Source organism: Sminthopsis crassicaudata, chromosome 1 (genome assembly GCF_048593235.1).
Source record: "Sminthopsis crassicaudata isolate SCR6 chromosome 1, ASM4859323v1, whole genome shotgun sequence".
NCBI classification, from domain to species: domain Eukaryota; kingdom Metazoa; phylum Chordata; class Mammalia; order Dasyuromorphia; family Dasyuridae; genus Sminthopsis; species Sminthopsis crassicaudata.
The window spans coordinates 222,270,498-222,289,990 of record NC_133617.1 but is presented as its reverse complement, the minus strand read 5'-3'; the positions used below and the strand labels follow the sequence as shown (position 1 = coordinate 222,289,990).

Sequence of the window (19,493 nt, the reverse complement as noted above, 5' to 3'; positions counted from 1 at the left end):
CCTGGGCTCTCTGAACTTTTGTGTTTGGTTTTTTTTTTTTTTTAACTTTATTTAAAAAAAAAAAAAGTTCAGAGCGCCCAGGTTAATTATTAAATTGATTTTTTTTTTTTTTTTTTTTGGCTGAGGTAATTGAGGTTAAGTGACTTGCCCAGGGTCACATAGCTAGGAAGTGTTAAGTGTCTGAGGTCCTCCTGACTTCAGGGCTAATGTTCTATTCATTGCACTACCTAGTTGCCCTTATTCATAATTTTTTATTAAACAATAATATTCCATTACCTTCATATACCACAACTTGTTCAGCCATTCTCCAATTTATGGGCATCTACTCATTTTCCAATTTTTTGCCACCACAAAAAGAACAGCTACATTTTTTCACTTGTGGGTTCATTTCTCTCCTTTATGATTGCTTTGGCATATAGGCCCAGTAATAGTGGCAGTGCTGGGTCAAAGGGTATATGCAGTTTTATAGCCCTTTAAGTACAGTTCTAAATTTCCCCTCAGAATGGTTGGATCAGTTCATAACTCCACCAACAATGTATTAGTGTCCCAATTTTCCCATATCTTCTCCCACATTTATTATCTTTTTTTGTCATCTTAGCCAATCTGACAGATGTGAGGTGGTACTTCAGAGTTGTTTTAATTTGCATATCTCTAATCAATAGTGACTTAAGAGCACTTTTTTCATATGACTATAGATGGCTTTAATTTTTATTATCTAAATTGTTCATATGTTTTGGCCATTTATCAGTTGAAGAATAGATTTTTTCTTATACATTTGAGTCAATATATTTTTAGAAATGAGGTCTTTATCAAAAACTTCAGGGGGAAATTTTTTTTTTTCCCTAGCTTTATGCTCCCTTCTAATCTTGGCTGCAAACTCTTAAATTTAGTATAATCAAAATTGTCCATTTTATATTTCATGAGGTTCTTGAGTCCTTTAGCTAGGAATTCTTTCCTTCTCCACAGATCTGAGAGGATCTGTTCTAAATCATGAACCCATTTGACTCATTTATATGCTGTTATATGTGCCTAGTTTCTGCCATACTGCTTTCCCATTTCTCCAACAATTTTTGTTAGTGACTCTCTGAACTTGTAAAAAATATTTTTATAACTATATTTCAATCTAAAATAGGTTTCTTTCATAATCTTATGTAGAGTTTAAAACATTACTCTGAAAGGGGGTCCATTGTTTTCACCAGACTTAGATTCATAAGAGAAAACTGTTAAGTCCCCACCCCACCCCCACTTAGACTAAAAACCTTATTTTAAGGAGGAAAAAAAACTCTTGCAGTAAATATTGAAATTTTTTCAAGGAAATAATTAGCATTTTATTGTTTTGTTATGAGGGCAGCAGATTATGAAATTACAGGTTGCATCTCCTACCTACCCATGATGTTCTTAGGGTTATTTGCCCCATCAATTGATCAGTGTTCAAAGAATAAAAGAAAATTGGGAACAGAAGCAAAATAATAAACCCCAAGTAAAACAAATAAAATTTAATTTTCTGTTAACATTTTCAGTGTAGTATTGCTTTGCCTATTAGGGCAGATAATTAGGCTGTATTATTTAGGAGTGGTACATGCTTTTTTGTGTATGTGCCCAGTACACACTTTTTAGTTTAATCTATATTAACATTTTTCTGTCCTTTTCTCAAGCCCCAACAGCAAACAAAATAGCAAGTTTGTCAATTTCAAAGGTCTAAACTAACTCGGGCCTATATTCAGTTACCTATAGATCAGTGTTGGGACAGAGTGAAATACCCCTTTATCATTCAGCAATTAACAGAAAAAGTTTACTAGCCATAGCATAGAAAGATATTCAATTTCAGTATTTAACCTTAGGTGGATACAGGGAAAGGTGTCTAGTCAATAACGTGATTCTTTTAGTGTTGGCATATTTGCTAAATTTGAAGGGCCTCAACTCCACGATAGGCAAGTCCTCTTTATGCCTTTAGTTAACACACAAGTCTAGAAGTGAGGGGTCCTGATCTCTCGAGGGCTCTAGACGTTTGTGTGGGGAAGATGTTACGGCTCTAAAAGTCAAGTGACTAAGCATTAGGGATAACAGAGAAAGACAAAAAAAGGATGGAAATGGCACTTATTTTGAAATTTGGAAAAGACGTATTTTATTTCAGTGGTAAGCAATTGCAAATGATGTGCCTGTGGCCTTTTTTTTTTTAGGAGTTTCTTTTGAATTGTCTACACCGAGATTTACAGGCAGGAATAAAAGATTTATCCAAGGAAGAAAGATTATGGGAAGTGCAAAGAATTTTAACAGCCCTCAAAAGGAAACTGAGAGAAGCAAAAAGACAAGTAATTTTATTATTCCATGTATCATGTTTATTACTTACAGTGTATGGGTATTTCATTTTGTATTCCAACTAAGTATTTTGTTTTGTTTTTTAATTAAGTTGTATTTCTTGAAATTCAGTCACTCACTTTAAAGTACTATTGAAACTCGAAAATTGTATTTCTTAGTTTAAAACATTTTTTCTAAATGCTTTTTTCAAACTTGACTAATTTTTAAAGATCCAATTTCAGTATGTTGTGTGTTGTTACCCAATACGTAACATTTGTAAACAAAGTTCTGTGAAACCTTAAAAGGAGGTCAGATGAGGGCAATTTGGAATGAATCAGGGTTTTAGGATCTGAGAAAAACAGGTGGACCTAAAAGTGGAATACTGAGATAGTGGAAAAACAGAAGGAATCAGGAGTTTTTTGTTTTGTTTTAATTACATAAGTTTTTATTGGTATCCAGCCAACTTCTAATAACTAGGAACCAAGTTATCATTTTGGCCTCAAATAAAAGTTTAGCTCTTGCATTTATAACACCTGATGAAACTTGAAACCTGAAACCTATTAAACTCTATTGGCTCTTACTTGTAGGCCAAGTTTCCAAAGAATCCAGAGTTGAGATTTTGTAGATTAGCTTTTAAAGCACCATGAAATTCTTTAGGTGTGCCTTTATGACATGTAAAGTCATGACAAGCTAGGGATTTGTATTTGGGTGTGGAGTCAATTTTTTTCATTTTTTTTTTTTCCCCCAGAAAGAATACTGCTTTGTCAGTATGCTCTCTTTCTTCCCTATATGCCAACAGAAGCTTTTTGGGAAGTACAGTCCTTCAGAATCTTAATTGCTTTATATTTTCTCTTATTCTGACAAATTCTCATTTTTCTATATGCCTTTTGTTTTCCTTTGTCCTTCTTTTCTTCCTCCCCTTTCTCACTTTTAAACATGAGGTAGATAAACCAGGATTCATTGTTGGAAGTATAGTAGTAGTACTTCACTTGATATGTAAAGAAAGCAGTTTTGTGGTCTGTGTCAAAGGTTGAAGAAAAACACGTTTTAGGATGCCTAATCTCATAATAATTTAGGGGGTGGTATAAGCACATAGTATATATCTTAAAAATGGACAAATTATTTCAACTGATGCTTTTAAATTCTAGAAAAAGAAATGGAAGGGTAATTTTCCAGAAGAATCATTTTAGAAAAGCTCTCTAAAAGTTGCTGTATGAAATATTGGTCCCTTAAACGATTACTTGTCTGGTTTGACAGGAGTGTGAAACCAAGATTGCTCAAGAGATTGCCAGCCTTTCAAAAGAGGATGTCTCCAAAGAGGAAATGAATGAAAATGAAGAGGTTATAAATATTCTACTTGCCCAGGTATTATATTTTAGTCTCTAATATTTTCCTACCTAATATTCATTTTTCTATGCCTGGAGAAAATTCAGCTAAGAATACTGCATTGAAGAAAATGGAGTGGGCCTTAGTTTAATAATAGAACATAGACTTTTTAAAAGGATCTTATTGGGTAAAGTGAGTTAACCAGAGAAAATGCCAGTTTACAAAGTGTGACCCATGAAGGTGATCCTCCATACAGTTTGCTTTGTCCAGGGATAGGGCAATAACAGAAGAGTGTCTTCCAAGCTCTTGAGATGACATTTACTCCAATTACAGTGTGTGATATAAAAATTTCCAGGCTTGGAAGAGTATGTGATTTAAGCTAAATAGTGAAGTCAATGTTTTTGAGTTTGCATATGCAATGTACATTAATTTTTCTAGTTATACATTTAAAAATGTTTCCTTGTGAATCATGTTGGGAGAGAAAAATTAAACAAAAAAGAGAAAAACAATGAGAAAAAAAAGTATAAAGGAAAAAAAGGGAATACAACATGTATTGATTTCAGTCCTCCATATTTCTCTCTTTAACTTTGGCTCTCTTTCTGTATATTGGTTTCCACTTTTGAGCATTGGACTCTAAATGTAAGATTTTATAAAGTGTGAAAAATTCAAAACCTGCTCAGATAATTTTCCTTGGTTGTTTTAGGAAAATGAGATTCTAACTGAACAGGAAGAGCTTCTAGCTATGGAACAGTTCCTCCGGAGACAGATAGCTTCAGAAAAAGAAGAGATAGAACGTCTCAGAGCAGAAATTGCTGAAATTCAAAGGTAAAAAACCTGGGAAAGCTTGGGAAATGTTCCTTTTCTCCTGTCTGCCATAATTTCTGACCATTGTGTCTGTAATTTGGGAACTTTTATATATACCTTAGTTCTTTACTTTTCCCACTTTAGAAAAATCAACACAACCCCACCTCCAAAAGCCACATTTGACTTTCCAGCTATTTAAAACAGAGAACTTTTATTAATGGTGTTAGAATTAAATATGCAGAAATCCAATATTGGCAGTACCAAACTTTAGATAAGCATTTTCTTTGCATTGGTACATGAAGCTTTTTTTGCTCACTTTACTATTCTAGTCGTCAACAGCATGGTCGTAGTGAAACAGAGGAATATTCTTCTGAGAGTGAGAGTGAGAGTGAAGACGAAGAGGAGCTACAGGTCATTCTTGAAGACTTACAGAGACAGAATGAAGAGCTAGAGGTGAGAAATTATTTCTGAAAAAAGTTGCAGCCAAGTACTACTTTTTTTGGAAGTGGTGGAACATTATAAATTATCACACACTTGCAAACTTGGGAGAATTTCCTTTTCTTCTGCCTGTGGGATACCACTTCTTAGTTATAGCATGTTAATGAATATCTCTGCAGCTATATTCTTTAGCAATTGATAAATCATTTAAAAAATATCAAGCATTTTTTGCTTGGACAGGTAGGTGAGTATCTACATTGACATAGCTAGCTAGATCTTTTTTCCTCAAAGCAAGTCTCTTCCTGCTTATTGGCTTAGAAGCCCTCAAGGAAAAAAATAATGTGCATAATTTTTTCATCCCAACTAAAGCAGAATCTTGCCAAAATAATCAACTGGACTGTTACGCCCTTAGATAATATTAAATCTTAGATCTGTTTAAGGCATAAAAGAGGTTTGACAGGGAATTTTGGGCTTTTGTGAGACAAGCACGTCTGCAAAAGCCTTGGAGTAAATTAGCAAGTTCAGAAGTATGAGTCACCAGTGTTAGATGAGACTCAAACCAGTGAATGCTTATCAGTAGTGCTTTGCCCTAATTGGACTACATAGAGAATTTTTTTTTTTTTTGGAAGGATATTGATCAAGCTAGAGCGTGATCATAAAGATAAGACTTGAGACTAGTTGAAGTAGCTATGGCTATAAGCCTGAAGAGAGCAACTCTCTTGTGTGTTTCCCCTAAATTAAGTGTTCTGTGAATAATGGATTACACATATTTTTCCCTCCATTTAAGTAAAACTCATAGCATTGGGTACAAGTTAGATTTTTAAAGGAAAACCTTGCAGTGATTAGAAAGGGACAGAGAAATAAGGGACTGGACTAATGGATTTCTCTGCGATTTTAATTTTGGAAATTTTCAAGCACCAACTAAGTGATTAGGGGCTAGATTTGAATTTACTGGTTCTCTTCATTATTACACCAGTTATTTAAAAATAAATTTGTGCTTCAACTTCATTATTGGTCTTTCAGTGAAGGGCTGTGTCCATTTGTTGGGAGGGGATCACAGCTACCTTGCCAGTTTGCCTGCCAGAGAACTCCAGTGGTCCACATCCTAGATTTAGCAGTATCTAAAATAATTGTCCCTCCTAATCCTTCATTTACTCCTTTTCCTAACAACCTTGATTTGTTAAGGATACTACGATTCCCAATTTCTAAATCCACTTTTCAAATTTTCATTTAACTGTTCATTCCATCAGTTGCCTGTCTTATTGATCACCATACATGCGTTCACATCTACTCAAGACAGCACCTCTTGCCAGCATTAAACTCCACTTTCTACAGCTGCCTAATTAATATTTCTAACTAAAGCTTGGTTGGGTCTGTCCATCACTTGAAGAAATGTCATGCTATAATATAACTCCTCTGTTTTACTCTAGCTTACCTTAATATTATATGAAGTATTTTATTCCCCCTTCATACAAGTTAAATTCTACCTAATTTGCGATTATACATAAACTTTCTGATTTCTCTGATTGCTTTTTATAGTTTTTCTTCCATATCTGTGATTTAAAAAAAAAAAAAAAAATCTTTACCCTTCAGGAATCCTTAATTTTTATTTAAGGCTCGAGTGCCACCATCTAGAACTAGTTGGTCTTTCTACATATTAGTATTCACTAATTCACTATTGCACCACTACCCCCTTTCCCAAAATATTTTATCTCTTTGTTCTAGGAAAGTGTGAAAATAGACATTTTTGTCCTTTTGGAATGCCTGAAACAGAGTTGGAATCATCATAGATTCTTGTTGAATTTGGGATGTGTAGAAGGCCTTCTTAATCACGTTGGATTGGCTTCAGAGCCTTAGAGGCTTCTTCCAAATCTGAGATTCCTTAGCCTCCAAAATTTCTTCTAGCTCCCAATCTTCAATAAGTCTTCACTAGCCAGAATTGAACATATAATGGTCATATATCAACTATGTTGTACATATCTGCTTTTACTTTTTTGGGGAGAGACTGTCTACAAAATATTCTATTTTTCCTATACTTGGCTGAGGTGAAAAGGGGGATTTTGCTATAGATTATCCTGGGGGATTATCCCTTATTTTACAAATAAGGGAACATAAGCTCTGAAAAATTCCCCTGGGTGACAAGTGGCAGAACTGGGATTAGAACCAAGATCCTCTTTCTTCAGATGTATTGCCAGCCTCTGCTGCCCTAATTGACTATAGAGAAAAGATATTATGGTGACTAAAATATGGTCAGGTGATGAACATAAGCATTCTGTTACATTCATTTTTCTATTTGCTGGCAAAAATTAGTAAGTAGCACTACATTCAATAGGGTTAGCTTGATCCTCCTAAGATTTTACGACCGGATTGTTTTCCCTTGAAAACAAGGTGGCACTATGATTTGAATGACTATTATGGGGTGAAATATCTCCCCATAGGATAGGTGAGCTTCCTAAGATATTGGATAGGTTTTTTAAATTACTTCAAAGAACATCTTTCAATTTCAGGAAAGGATTTTTAAACCATATAACATTATAGTGTATTCTGTCTAGGAAGATTTAGTAACAGCAACAATAGTTACTACCTAACATTTATGAAGTGTCTTATAGTGTCCAGAAGCATTTTACATGTAAGATTTCTTTGGTGCTCACGAAAAAGAAAATGAGCTGAGAGTTAAAAAGCAAGATCTTTTTAAGAGTCTTAAGAAGTGTCAAAAACAGGAAAGAACTCTGCCCATTAGATCTGTGAGCAAGCAGTCAGAGGGAATCTCTCCCCTGCACTCTACCTAGCTGAGAACCAACAGAGAATACTGCTGCTTAAGTAATTTTGAATAGGGCTGAGGAGCTAGTGACTTTTCAGTTTTTTTTTTTTAGCAACAAAAAGTCATCATGGTTGATGGATAGGATTGAGAGGTGGAATGCCCCTATACTAAGTATGAATGACTGAGAACTGACAGTATTTTTGGACAAGGCAGTTATAAAGGATGATTTTGAATCAAAATTCACTTCTTTAAATAAGATGACATTCTTTCCATCCTTTCTACCTGAAGTGGTACACTGACATTTATTTCTTTAATGATTTCTAAGTTTGTAGCCACCAAAGGAAGTAGAAATAATTTTTTTTTCTTTCCTAGTCAAGCAACAAAAAGACCACTGTGTTGAATTTCTTTGCCATTGAGTAACTTTTTTTTTTTCTTTCACTGCTTAATTGACACTGTTCTTTCTATACTATTGGTAAAGATAAAGAACAATCATTTGAACCAAGCAATTCATGAAGAACGAGAGGCCATCATTGAACTTCGAGTGCAGCTTCGACTGCTCCAGATGCAGCGGGCAAAATCCGAGCAGCAGGTGCAGGAAGATGAAGAGCCAGAAAAGCGTGGGGGTGCACCTCAGCAGCAAAGAGACTGTGTCCCTGAAACAAAAGCAGCAAAAGAGCAGCAGCCAAAGGCGGTTAAGGAGCAAGCGAAGCCATCACCAAGCAAAGACCGGAAGGAAACGCCGATATGATTAGCCTTTAAGGCATCAATGAAATCTATTAGACTTAACAAGGACTGTGCAATTTACTGTAATACTGAGAATAAAAGTGCACACATCTCTTCTGGTGTACATTATGTAAAGACGTCTTTTAACCCTGGGGACATTTGTCTCTTTCATATGTATGAATTCATCAGGCTCAGGTTACATGAGCATACAGTGAAAAGATTTTCAAGGCTTAGAGGAGACAGATATGTTTTCCAGATAGTTAGCTTATTTGGAGATTAATTTGCTTCAGTTCACATAAAATGAACCTCAAAACTTGTAATTCTGAAGAATGGTTTTTTTTTTTAAACACCAAAAAAAAATAATAATTTTTTTTTTTTTGTTTTCACTATAACAGAATTGGAGGTTTGCTCTCTTTTAAGAGGAAAACAAATCAGACATGAATTACTGTATCTGCCTTGTGAATTGATCTGTTGTTTCACCCATCATGATTTCTGCTTACTTAAGTCACTTTTGCTTGTGCCTTTTATACCTTTTTGGTGCATAATGGGGGGAGCCATCTGAACCTTTCATGATGGACAAGAATGGCTTGGGCTAATGGGCTTCTTTTATATATCCTTATAAATTCTAACTTTGCAATTCTAGATTACACTAAAATAAATTTACACCACTCCAGGACTATATGGTTCAGTCCCAGTAAAACAGATGTGATTGCCCTTGATGTTCTCCTGTATCGCAAATATTTGGCAGCATGAGCCACATAGAACAAAAAGTAAAAATAAGCCCACTTGTTAATTTTGGCTACACCATTAATCAACAAATACTACTTCATGTTCTTTGTGGCTTTTTCCATGAAGCTGGTTGGAGGCATTGATTTTCTCCAAATTCCTTTCCACATAAAAGTGGATGAAACTTTAAATGTGATTGATGTTTAACAAGAAATACGGTGGATTTCTATTGCTTGCTTAGGCTAGAATGTAATGTCTCTTTGCCTGGTTAAGCCATATATTCTCGAACAAAATTTTAAATTCTATCTTTCAAGTGAGCCTAATTGATAGCCTCCCAATTAATAGGATTCAGCAATAGAAAATCATTTTTAATAGTTACTATGCTGTTCTTTTTCTTTATTAAGTTCATTGAGGTTTACATCTGAAAGCAGCGTTATTTCCTAACATCTGTCTTAGGCCATTTTCCATTTAAGACAGATTATCTTCTGTTTATTAAAGAATAAATGATGTCCATGAAATCTGTCAAATATTCAACATATGACAATGAAAAAGAACCCCAAGAGCATTGGTAATCTTTATTCCCTAGAATTTTGAGTATTTATTTTCAGCACCTCTTGGATGTGGTTGTATCCTCTACCTATTGCACTGTTGTGAACTGTTGGCCATTATTTGATTTTGTACAAAAAAAAAAAAAAAAAAAAAAAAAAAAAGCTTTGATATGTTATAGAAAACAACATACTATTTTTTTAAAATCTGGAGAGAAGATATTATGGTGACTAAAATATGGTCAGGTTATGAACGTAAATGTATAAAGCCTTCTTAATGTTCTGTTACATTCATTTTTCTATTTGCTGGCAAAAATATTTAAAAGTTACTTTTTTGTTTGTGTAAACACTAATTTCTTATCAAGCTGTTATGGTTTTTTAATCAGTGTTTCCATTCTCTTAATATTGGCTAATTTTTATTTTGTGCCAGGACCATTAAGCATCAAGCAAATAAATTCAAGCAGCCATTTGGGAAAAAAGTTTTCAATTTCTGAAATGCTCATTTCTTTGGGATGGTTTTAAATGTATCTTATAGAAAAGCAACAGATTGGATTATATGATTGCCTAAAATTGGGTGGGGGAAGTGGGATTTGGTGAGGAGAGAAGGATTGATCTGATTTCACAGGAACTGCTTATGAGTCACTTTTTGGCCCTGGGTGCCCCTTTCTTATCCCCTCTTCCAATGAAACTTAGGTATTTTAGAATTATTTGGATCACTGAAAAATTTTAAGTGACAGATCCCACAGAGACCTGATGGAACTTAAACCCATTTTCTAGAATCTAGCCATTCATATGTAAAGATGTCTAAATGAACACTTACATTTAACTGTTTTTAAAACATGACATGAAACATTTTCTGTTGTATTTTCTTAAAAGCCTCATGTAGGGAATGCACCATGATCTTAGACAGTAACCAAGTGAGCTACTAACCAAGGGGGGTGGTTTTTTAAAAGTAACAAAAATTGGCAGCTAATCCATTTTTGAAAAAATGTAACTACACACTTATCTGGTTCTGCTACTTAAAATAAAATACCTATTCATCAGCTTGCCAATAACCTTTGCTCCTAGCTATTACCAAAATAATTTTTGCAAATTTGAAAAAGGCTTTGAACGAAAATTTAGGTTTTGTTTGTTCCCTTAAGTTTTTACAAATTATAGCTTAGGAAAAAATATCAAGGTATTGCTTGCATCATTAGTGATGTAGAAAATAAAATGCATACAGAAGAAATTAGGTTCCTCATTCGGTTCATGGATACACAATTCTCCAGGGATCCCAGGTTAAGAACCTCTGCTCTCATGTTTCAGATGACACTTGAATAATGTAAAGAAGGTCTAATTTAATTTTGTAAGTCAGTTACCAAATCTATGCAGAATTAATCTTTCCTTTACATAAGCTTTTGATAACCAACAAAACAATATGGGGCGTAAATATGTCACAAGAGCTGGTGCCTGAAGGGGTCCAACCCTAGTATCTAGTACCTGACTTGTGCCAGGACCTGAAATCAAACCTTTGAAACTAGACCAGATCTAAGTTGGAAAGCTGCTGAATTTATTAAAATATGAAGGACACAAATAAGTTTTTCTTCCTTCATGCTAACATAATTATTTTTGAGAACTGCAATGTTACATACTTCTCAAAAGGCAAACCTACATAATAGAACAAACCTCCCCTTCCCCTTTGACAGACTGAAAGTATTTCTCCTTTCTTAATGTCAGATAATTTTGTTTCCTACTCCTTTCAGGTTTGTCCAGCATGTAGTAATGAGAAAGCTGTTTCTGGCTTTGTTACAAACTAAGAATTGTTGCTACTTTTAAAGAACAACAATTCTGTTGTTCAAACCAAATAAGGAAAACTAAAGATTTTTTCTTCCGAATTTTGATCCTTTGTGCCTTCCAACTAAGCTCAGCCTGAGTCTTTTGGATAGGCAGGAAGAAAAGCTGTGGAATCAGTAATTCTAATGAGATTATGCTAAGAATTATGCTACAACTAAGTAGTGGTGCAGAGATTATTTTGTCTTGTCCTTAAACTGACTTCAAGTTAAAAATAAGAACTGCTACTACACCATGTGGAAAGTAATGTTTTTCAGACTCATCCTTAATGTCATACCACAGCTGATATTTGAATAAGGAGTGATAACAGTTCAGTAATCTGATAACATTTCTGCTGAATGTTCTCCTTTGTGACTAATTCAATAAATCAATATATAGAATATGCACACCCTAGCAAGCACAACTCAAGGATACAAATCAATAGTCAGAAGACTTCCATCCTAAAGAAGCTTCTAATTCTGATGAGTTATGGGGAGAGGATACATACATTCACAAAAAATAAAATTTGACAAGACAGAGATAAAACCTTAACTATACATCATGAAAGCACGTAGAACCAAGCATGTGAGCTGGTTCTTGGAGGAAATGTGATCCAGGTATGATGAGTACAAAGGTGAGATGGAAACAAGACAGTTGGGTTGAAATGTGATGAGTAAAGAGGAATAGGAAATCCATCTGGAGTGAAGTGCTTCCATAGGGCAAACTGCAGAGCTGTTTTAATTGAAGCCAATGATGATTTTTTGAGGAAGGGAATGATGTGTTTTATAATTACTTATTTGCAGGTTTCCTCCTTTATCTTTAGCATCTATATGTACCTGCCCATCTAGGGACAGGAAGAAAGCAAAGCCAGCAACTAATCTATTAAGCTCTGCTCTCTAATTACTAACCTGTACCTTTATAGATATTTTTAGATTATAAGGACTTTTTTTTTTTTTTTTTTGCTGAGGCAATTGGGGTTAATAAGTGACTTGCCCAAGTCTCACAGCTAAGAAGTGTTAAAGTCAAATTGGAACTCAGGTCCTCCTCACTTCAGGGCTGGTGCTCCGTCCACTGCACCACCTAGCTGCCCCAGGAACTGAATTTTTATTATTTTTTGTTTTTTTCCTTATTTTCCAACTGAGTTATCAAAGCACCAAACAGTAAGATATTTAAGATTGCATAGTGGGTGACAAGCATAGGCAAAAAAGACCAGTCAAGGAACTCTGCAAGAATGATAAAGCTACCTTTATCATCAATATGTATTGACATCAATATCAATATCAAGACCACTACTACCCTCTACCTTCTCTCACCGAAAATGCATTTCATATATGAGGTTCAAGAAAGTTAATGTGTCTGAAATGGATGACTCCAAACATCCAGAATCCTTCTTTCTTTCTAGTACAGCAAAACCCCCTCCATTTAGCTGGTACAGTTAGGAATAATCTAAAGAGAGGAAGGGTGGATGGGCAAGCCAGAAAGCCCATAGCCTTAAGTCAGAAGGATTATGAAACATGAAGCTAGCTCCTCTTTTAACTAGGATCTCACATGGATGTTTGCAAAAATGGGATTCAACGTATTGTCTTTTAATGTTATTCAATTTAATTTGAATCATTCTAAACAAAGGATTTTTCCTCTTCTAAAATTCGTGTCTGTATGCTGAAAAATCCATGTGCTCCACCACATCTAGTCCCATTCTCCATACTCAACATTTCCAAATTTGGATGGAACTAAGCTTAGGAGGAGTTTAGACACACAAAAAAGAAAACACAAATTGATAGTCAATATGAGGGAGTATTTGTGAATAAAACTGCCTCAACCCCTATAATTTTACTTAGTCTTTCAAGTTTTTAAAATAAATAAAACCTTAGCCACAAAACTTGAAACCTAAACACTAATGAGAAGGCATCCATCATTGGTGAATCAAGAAAGTGGAGGAAACAAGCAGGCTTGGAAAGACAGGTTTGGTCCATTCACATTCCAAGTTTAGGCAAGAGTCTCTGCCTTCCTGTGCCAACCTACCCTTTCATACTCACTTTGTAATGCTATTTTCAGCTCATTCTCTTACTCTGAGAATGCAATGCAGCCTAGCCCAGGTGGGGAAAAAAAAAATTACTTCTATTGCCTGAATGGATGGGCCTTGTAAAGAATAGCAAGCTGGGTATAGCATCTGCTAGTCCAACAGCCTTGTTCTTGAGGGGATAGCTGAGGAAGGAACTCTTTTCAAAAATTTGCTCTAGTTTAAATCACTTCTGATTTTTTAAAAATAATTTGTTTTCAGCTACAAATAAGTTGCAATTCCCTTTCCCAACTCCTATTCTACTATTGTAAAATAGTGTATTTTTGCTCTGCCACATTAAAGTGCTAAAATACTGTCAGTTTCTCCTGGACTTGGTCAGTTAAAGCCCTGGCATCCCCTCCATTCCCCAAGGGTACAGCTGTCAAATGTGGGTGCCCCTAGCATCTTCTGTGCCAAAAAAGCTTTTAGCCTTGGATACCATACATTGTTGGAACAGCATAGGGCAGCAAAATGAAAGATTTACCTGAAGTACCTATGTACTCAGAGATACTTTGATAATACAGCAAAATCCCTGGAAGCCTTCTGGGATCCATATTCTGTAGTGACTCTCAGATTCAAAGTTAAAGAGTATTTATAGTGTGTAAGAAGGTCCCCTCACTTTGTCCAGAAATCAAGCAGTTCAGGAAGCTATTGGGAGCATTAATAAGGGAACATTACAGGATTGGTTAAGTTTGTATAAAATAAAGCAGACACAGCTTTTCATGTTTGTACAAGTGTTAGCTAATCAAGGTTGCATAGAGCTGTCAACATTTTTTAAATACAGATTTAAACGAATATTCTGAACCATAGTTGAATGAATGACTTCAGAAATTTAAAAAAAAGTAATCTCAAAGTTGCCTCCCCCACCCCCTCCAGGGCACTCAAGAATCAAAAAAAGATCAACAATTGCCTAAAAATCCTTTTCATATTATAGAAAGCAAATCACAAGCAGTAATTGTAATCACTCTACTCTCTCTCAGGTTTATATTGAGATAGGGTAAGTACAAATAAATTTGCTATGCTTTTTCTTCCCCCTTCTTTTTTCCCTCATGAGAGTTTACGGGAAATGTGTTTTCATTTTTTTCTACCTTATCTCTTTTCACCACCCAGCCTCTCTTGTTGCTGTTGCTGTTGCTGCTGCTGCTGCTGCTGGAAGCCAAAATTTTCTTGCCTAAACTGATCCTGACTGATCAGAGGCTACATTCGATTCCAAAACCCTTTGCTGTCTTCAGGAGTTCAGCTCCTGTTCCCCATGTTCAGCTCAGCTCCTGTTCCCCCATAACATGCCTGAAAAAAGTAGAGTAAGTCATATCTAAGGCTAGTTTTCAGGGCAAATGTGACTAATAATTAAGGAACTGTCCTTTAAAAAACCTCTTATTTCAAGTGTACATACTCTCAAACTAGGCCTAACTTGATGAGACATTTAGGATTTAAAGCAGAAAGAGATCTTAAAAGATCTAATCCAATCCTTTCTCTCATTTTACAGAGAAAATGGACAAGACTGAGAGAAATGAACTTGCCCGGGTTCTATTTAAGTAGAAGCTGGATTTAAATCCAGATGTTGTTAATTCCAAATGATTGCTCTTTCTACATATATATTACCTTTCAATTAAGGTTGCCCATCATTTAGCAGAACTTTAAATTATTTTATTGGTTTAACTGAAGGTTCTTTAAGGATTTGTTATTTATGCTTTAAGAATCAAGCAGATATTTCAGGATATTTCCTAGAACTAAACCATAAGCAGCCTAACAGCAAAAGAAAAATTTGGCAAATTCTTTACATTTATAGATAGCTAACTATAGTTAACAGTTCAGAACTGGAAACAAATTTAAGCTTTCCTTCCTCAACCCCCCACCTCCTGGGGTTCTTCAACTCACTTCAAATTCCAGCTTGCACAGTGCAGGTGGTCATTCTGGTTATTTCTTCCTTTCCCTTTGCTTTGTAACATTTACTTGTTTTCTCCCCACAAAACTGTTAGCACTTTACAGGTAGGAACCACCAATTTCAGTACTTAGCTTTGGGCCTGCTACGTAGCTAAGGGCTTAATAAATGCTCATTGTTTAATGTGGTACTAAGAATAGTGATATTACCTTGGAATACAATTTCTCTATGTCTCTTAAAAAAGAACAGAGAATTTGGGGGGGAGGGGGAGGAGTATACACTGTTTTGACTTCTAAGCAAGAAAACTACCCATACACCAATAATCTCTAGGAAACTAATCAAATCTCACTAGTGAATAGTTCTACTGAAAATTAAAAATAAGGGAAGCAAAGTTAGTATATAGACTGGAGTATATACTTGATTATTGGGATGTTAGCTAGTAAAGCAGAGTGAAGTGGCATAAATGCTCCTTACACTCTCTTAAAACACAGAAAATATTTATACTCCTTTCCCTAAATATATTTCCAGATCTTTTGGATTTCTGCCATCCTATGTGGATGCAGCCCCAAAGGATCTGTTGGATCTGTTTCCACTCCTCTCTAACATTTCTTGTAGGACTTGTGAGCTTGGAACAGAATTCAAAATGCTGGACCTCCCAATCTGGGTCCTTAAAACTAGGAGCCAAAAATCTCTCTGGTAAACAAAGGTATCTATTACACATCTAACTTTTTTCTTATATCTTGAGAATCAACTTGGTGTTTGGTTTGAAGGACTTAAGATTTTAGTGATGCCCACTGCTGGGCTGCCAGAAATACTAAAGGACAAAGAATATTACCATCTGTTCACATACAATTTTAGAGGCTTACAGAAAATAATAAACTACTTAAGGCAAATAAAGATTTCAGTTGACCTAGTTTCCCATAATGTACTAAATCATAAATATAAATCATATTTATTTCCAAGTGTCTAAATCAGCCAAAAATATGTACATCTTATTAATAAATTTTATTTGGACAAGTGGAGAACAACTTGTGTCACAACAACAGTTTTAAACAACATGATTAAAGACTGTGGTGCTCCCCAGAGTGGTCACAAGTATGTACAATATGGGAAGAACAAAGCTGCACCTCAGAGCTGATCATGATCCAGTTAAAAATACCTGACATATATAGTACACGTGCTAATTTCCTTCAGGTCATGACCAGCATGAAAAAAAAAAAAAAAAAAAAATAGGACATAGGTATTCAGCAAAGGTTTCTGCTAATGAATACAGCAATATGCTGCACTTAAGAGTTAAAATCAGATTCTAGTTTAGTGTTAGCATTAAGCCCTTAAAGAGAAATCCAAATATTTCTGTTTTTCCAATTTACACACATCAAAAACTATTCACACTTAACTGAGGATGGGGTCGGGCAGCAAACCACCACACCCCAATCAGGTCCTTGCCTGGATAAAAATGTTTAGAGCTAATACTGGAGAGGTCTCTCTTTTACATCCTTTTACAACACATCTGCCTTTCTGGCTATGAGAATTTCATCTACTAGTTGCTAAAGTAAAACTTGCTAAGTTAACTCCTGTGGAGAAAACAACGCAGGTTTTGGGACTGTCATCACTTCCAAAATGCTCTGCCAATTCAAGTTTCATTCATTCAGGAAGACAGAAGGATTTAAGGCTTCGGTGACAAGTATAATCCTCTGAGAAATTAGTATTTCCTAAAGCCAAGATGAGCTATAGTTTACCATACTTTCTCTTGACTCTTAAAATCCCTGGCATCAGGTGGAGGTAACTGGCACCTGTAGTTAGGTCTGGCAAGAGGGGAGATCTTTCCTTCAGAAAAGGCTGTCCCAGATCATCCATGTGAGGAGCACTTGTGGAGTTTAAGCAGAAGAGACAATGAGACTTGGGCTCTTTAATAAGTTGAAGAAGCTGTACTCATAGCATCTTCAGCAATTTTGTTACTGGAAGGGTGAATGCTTGCAAAATATTTGACATCACTGTCACTATCCATCTGAAGAGCCATAATTGTTTGTTCCACAGCTTCTTGATGAGAGTTAGCAGTACTTAAGAAATACTCTGTAAATGGAAACAAAAATAAAATAAATGCAACAATATGCAATGTTTTCCAAGTGCAAATTTTGAGAATGTCAGCTGTATTAATTCCAATTGATTACAATAAAGTGGCTCAATAATAAAGATATTCATTCTATAGCAAGATATTTACTACAACTACATCAATGATTAAAAAAAACAACAACCCTACATACACCAGAATATTTGGAGCAGCCCTTTTTGCAATGATAAAGAACTGGAAACAATGTCAATGCCCATCCCCTGGGGAATGGCTGAACAAGTTGTGGCATGTAGTAGAATGACTGTGCTGAAAGAAATGTTAAGTATGAATACTAAGGAGAGGCATGGGAAGACTCACATGAACTGATACAAAGTGAAGTAAGCATAAGTAACAGGGAAAGAGTGTGCATAGTGATTACAGTAATGTAAATAGAAAGGACAGCATTAGAACCTGAAATTGAATGCTGATCAATTCTGATCAAACCTGGCCCTAAAAAGAGATTTTAAAAGGTGCCTTCTTCCTTTCCCATTCAAAGGTACGGTATGTGGGTTTGAAACATCATGGATAATGTCAGACTTTTTTTCCCCTTATTATACAGGACGGCTGAGAGGAGGAAAAGTAGAGGATGTAAAGGGAAAAAGAAACTAAAATCTTTTTTAAAACCTAATGCAGTGACCATTAAAATAGAGGAGCTGATTAAAACAGGTGTCAGTCCTTTCACTGAAAGTTCTTTTTTAAAAATTATTTATTTGTTTAGTTATTTTTCATCCAAAGTTCTCAGTCTTACAAAAATATTTTCTGTTCTTCAATGTAATAAAAAGTTTCTTCTTTTATTTCTGGAGGATAACAAATTGAAAAACAAATCTATAACTGTATTTTAATGAAATTACTTCCATTCTGAAAAATCTGCTTTTAGGGAAAATATATTCATCAGAGAAATGTATTCATTTTATTATTAATATAAAGCAACAAATAACTTTCAATAGTCATTAATACAGGTCATTATTACTGTTCAGGATGTTAAGTATATTGGTTTTTTTCTTTTAAAAATATTCTTTATTATTATTATGAACTTGACAAATATCAACAGATACAATCATTTCGTTGTACAAGAACAAAAAAAGTACTGCAATTCAAGATGAGAATCTCTACTACCATTTTGTTTGAGTTATTTCTATATATTTCAAAGTTAACAAATTAGTTCCTACATTGTTCTGTTGGGTTTATGTACCCATATGAACTTTATCCTGATTTTTAAAAATGATTCCTGAAAGTTTTTTTTTCTATTTTTGTTATTTCTGTGTTCAAGTATCATCACAATCTTCCCTAATTCTCTCTTGTAACACATATATGTAGTAAAGCAAAATTGACTTATACATTGACTATATCTGAAAATGTTCGTCCCATTCTGTACTTCTATTCCTTCTGCCAAGATAATCCATCAGCATTCTACAGGAGTTATTAATAGTCATTGCAATGATGATCCATCTTAATACTTTTATAATGGCTTTCATTTAAAAATTAAATGGTTACTGAATAAACTGTTCTGGCTTTTATAATTTCACTCTGCATCAGTGAACACAAGTATTCTCAGATTCCTCTGATTCTGTCCCTCTTGTAATTTTTTTATTAGTATCCCATTGTATTCATATACCAAAATCTGTTCCATAATTCCCCAAATTAAAGAGCATCCCTAAAATCTCAAGTTCTTTTCACAGAAAGTTCTTAAGCTTAATTACCACGTTAGATTTCTTGGAAAAAAAGGTTTTTTTTGCAGGCAGATGGTTTGAACTAAATGGCTCCTAAGGACCCTTTCAGCTCTGAAATTCTATGATAAGATTTCTCTCTGATGAATTCTGAGCTGGTCTGTTATGAAACTACACCAAGATTGTTTTTTGTCAATTACAAGTTCTCATGACATCTGTACTAAATTTCCAGGCGTTGCCTCAAACACAAGCTTGAGTGACTTGTCCTGGAGTTATCCAGCTATTATCAGAACCTTGCCTCTACTATCTACTATCATGTTGCCTCTAAGTCCAGAATTCTATTCC

The 19,493-nt window shown here is 34.9% G+C and overlaps 2 protein-coding genes across 13 annotated transcripts in view; one reads left to right on the top strand and one right to left on the bottom strand.

Moving 5' to 3' along the window:
- The window catches only part of RALBP1 (ralA binding protein 1), a 55,283-nt gene extending 45,183 nt beyond the window's left edge, over positions 1–10,100 (top strand). For both annotated transcript variants that reach the window (XM_074275044.1, XM_074275037.1), the window contains exons 6-10: positions 2,181–2,312; positions 3,556–3,663; positions 4,328–4,449; positions 4,758–4,881; positions 8,106–10,100. In XM_074275044.1, coding sequence (XP_074131145.1) covers positions 2,181–2,312; positions 3,556–3,663; positions 4,328–4,449; positions 4,758–4,881; positions 8,106–8,375 — 756 coding nt within the window. In that variant the 3' untranslated portion in view covers positions 8,376–10,100. The remainder of the gene's footprint in view (positions 1–2,180; positions 2,313–3,555; positions 3,664–4,327; positions 4,450–4,757; positions 4,882–8,105) is intronic.
- PPP4R1 (protein phosphatase 4 regulatory subunit 1) overlaps positions 8,029–19,493 on the bottom strand; it is an 82,121-nt gene continuing 70,656 nt past the window's right edge. For 5 of the 11 annotated variants that reach the window (XM_074274979.1, XM_074275005.1, XM_074274985.1 and 2 more), the window contains one exon: positions 16,358–17,444. In XM_074274979.1, the coding sequence (XP_074131080.1) occupies positions 17,281–17,444 (164 nt within the window). In that variant the 3' untranslated portion in view covers positions 16,358–17,280. Of the gene's footprint in view, positions 8,281–13,973; positions 14,138–14,444; positions 14,777–16,357; positions 17,445–19,493 lie in introns of those variants that run through there. The other 6 variants (XR_012483443.1, XR_012483446.1, XR_012483450.1 and 3 more) reach the window with 4 other exon arrangements.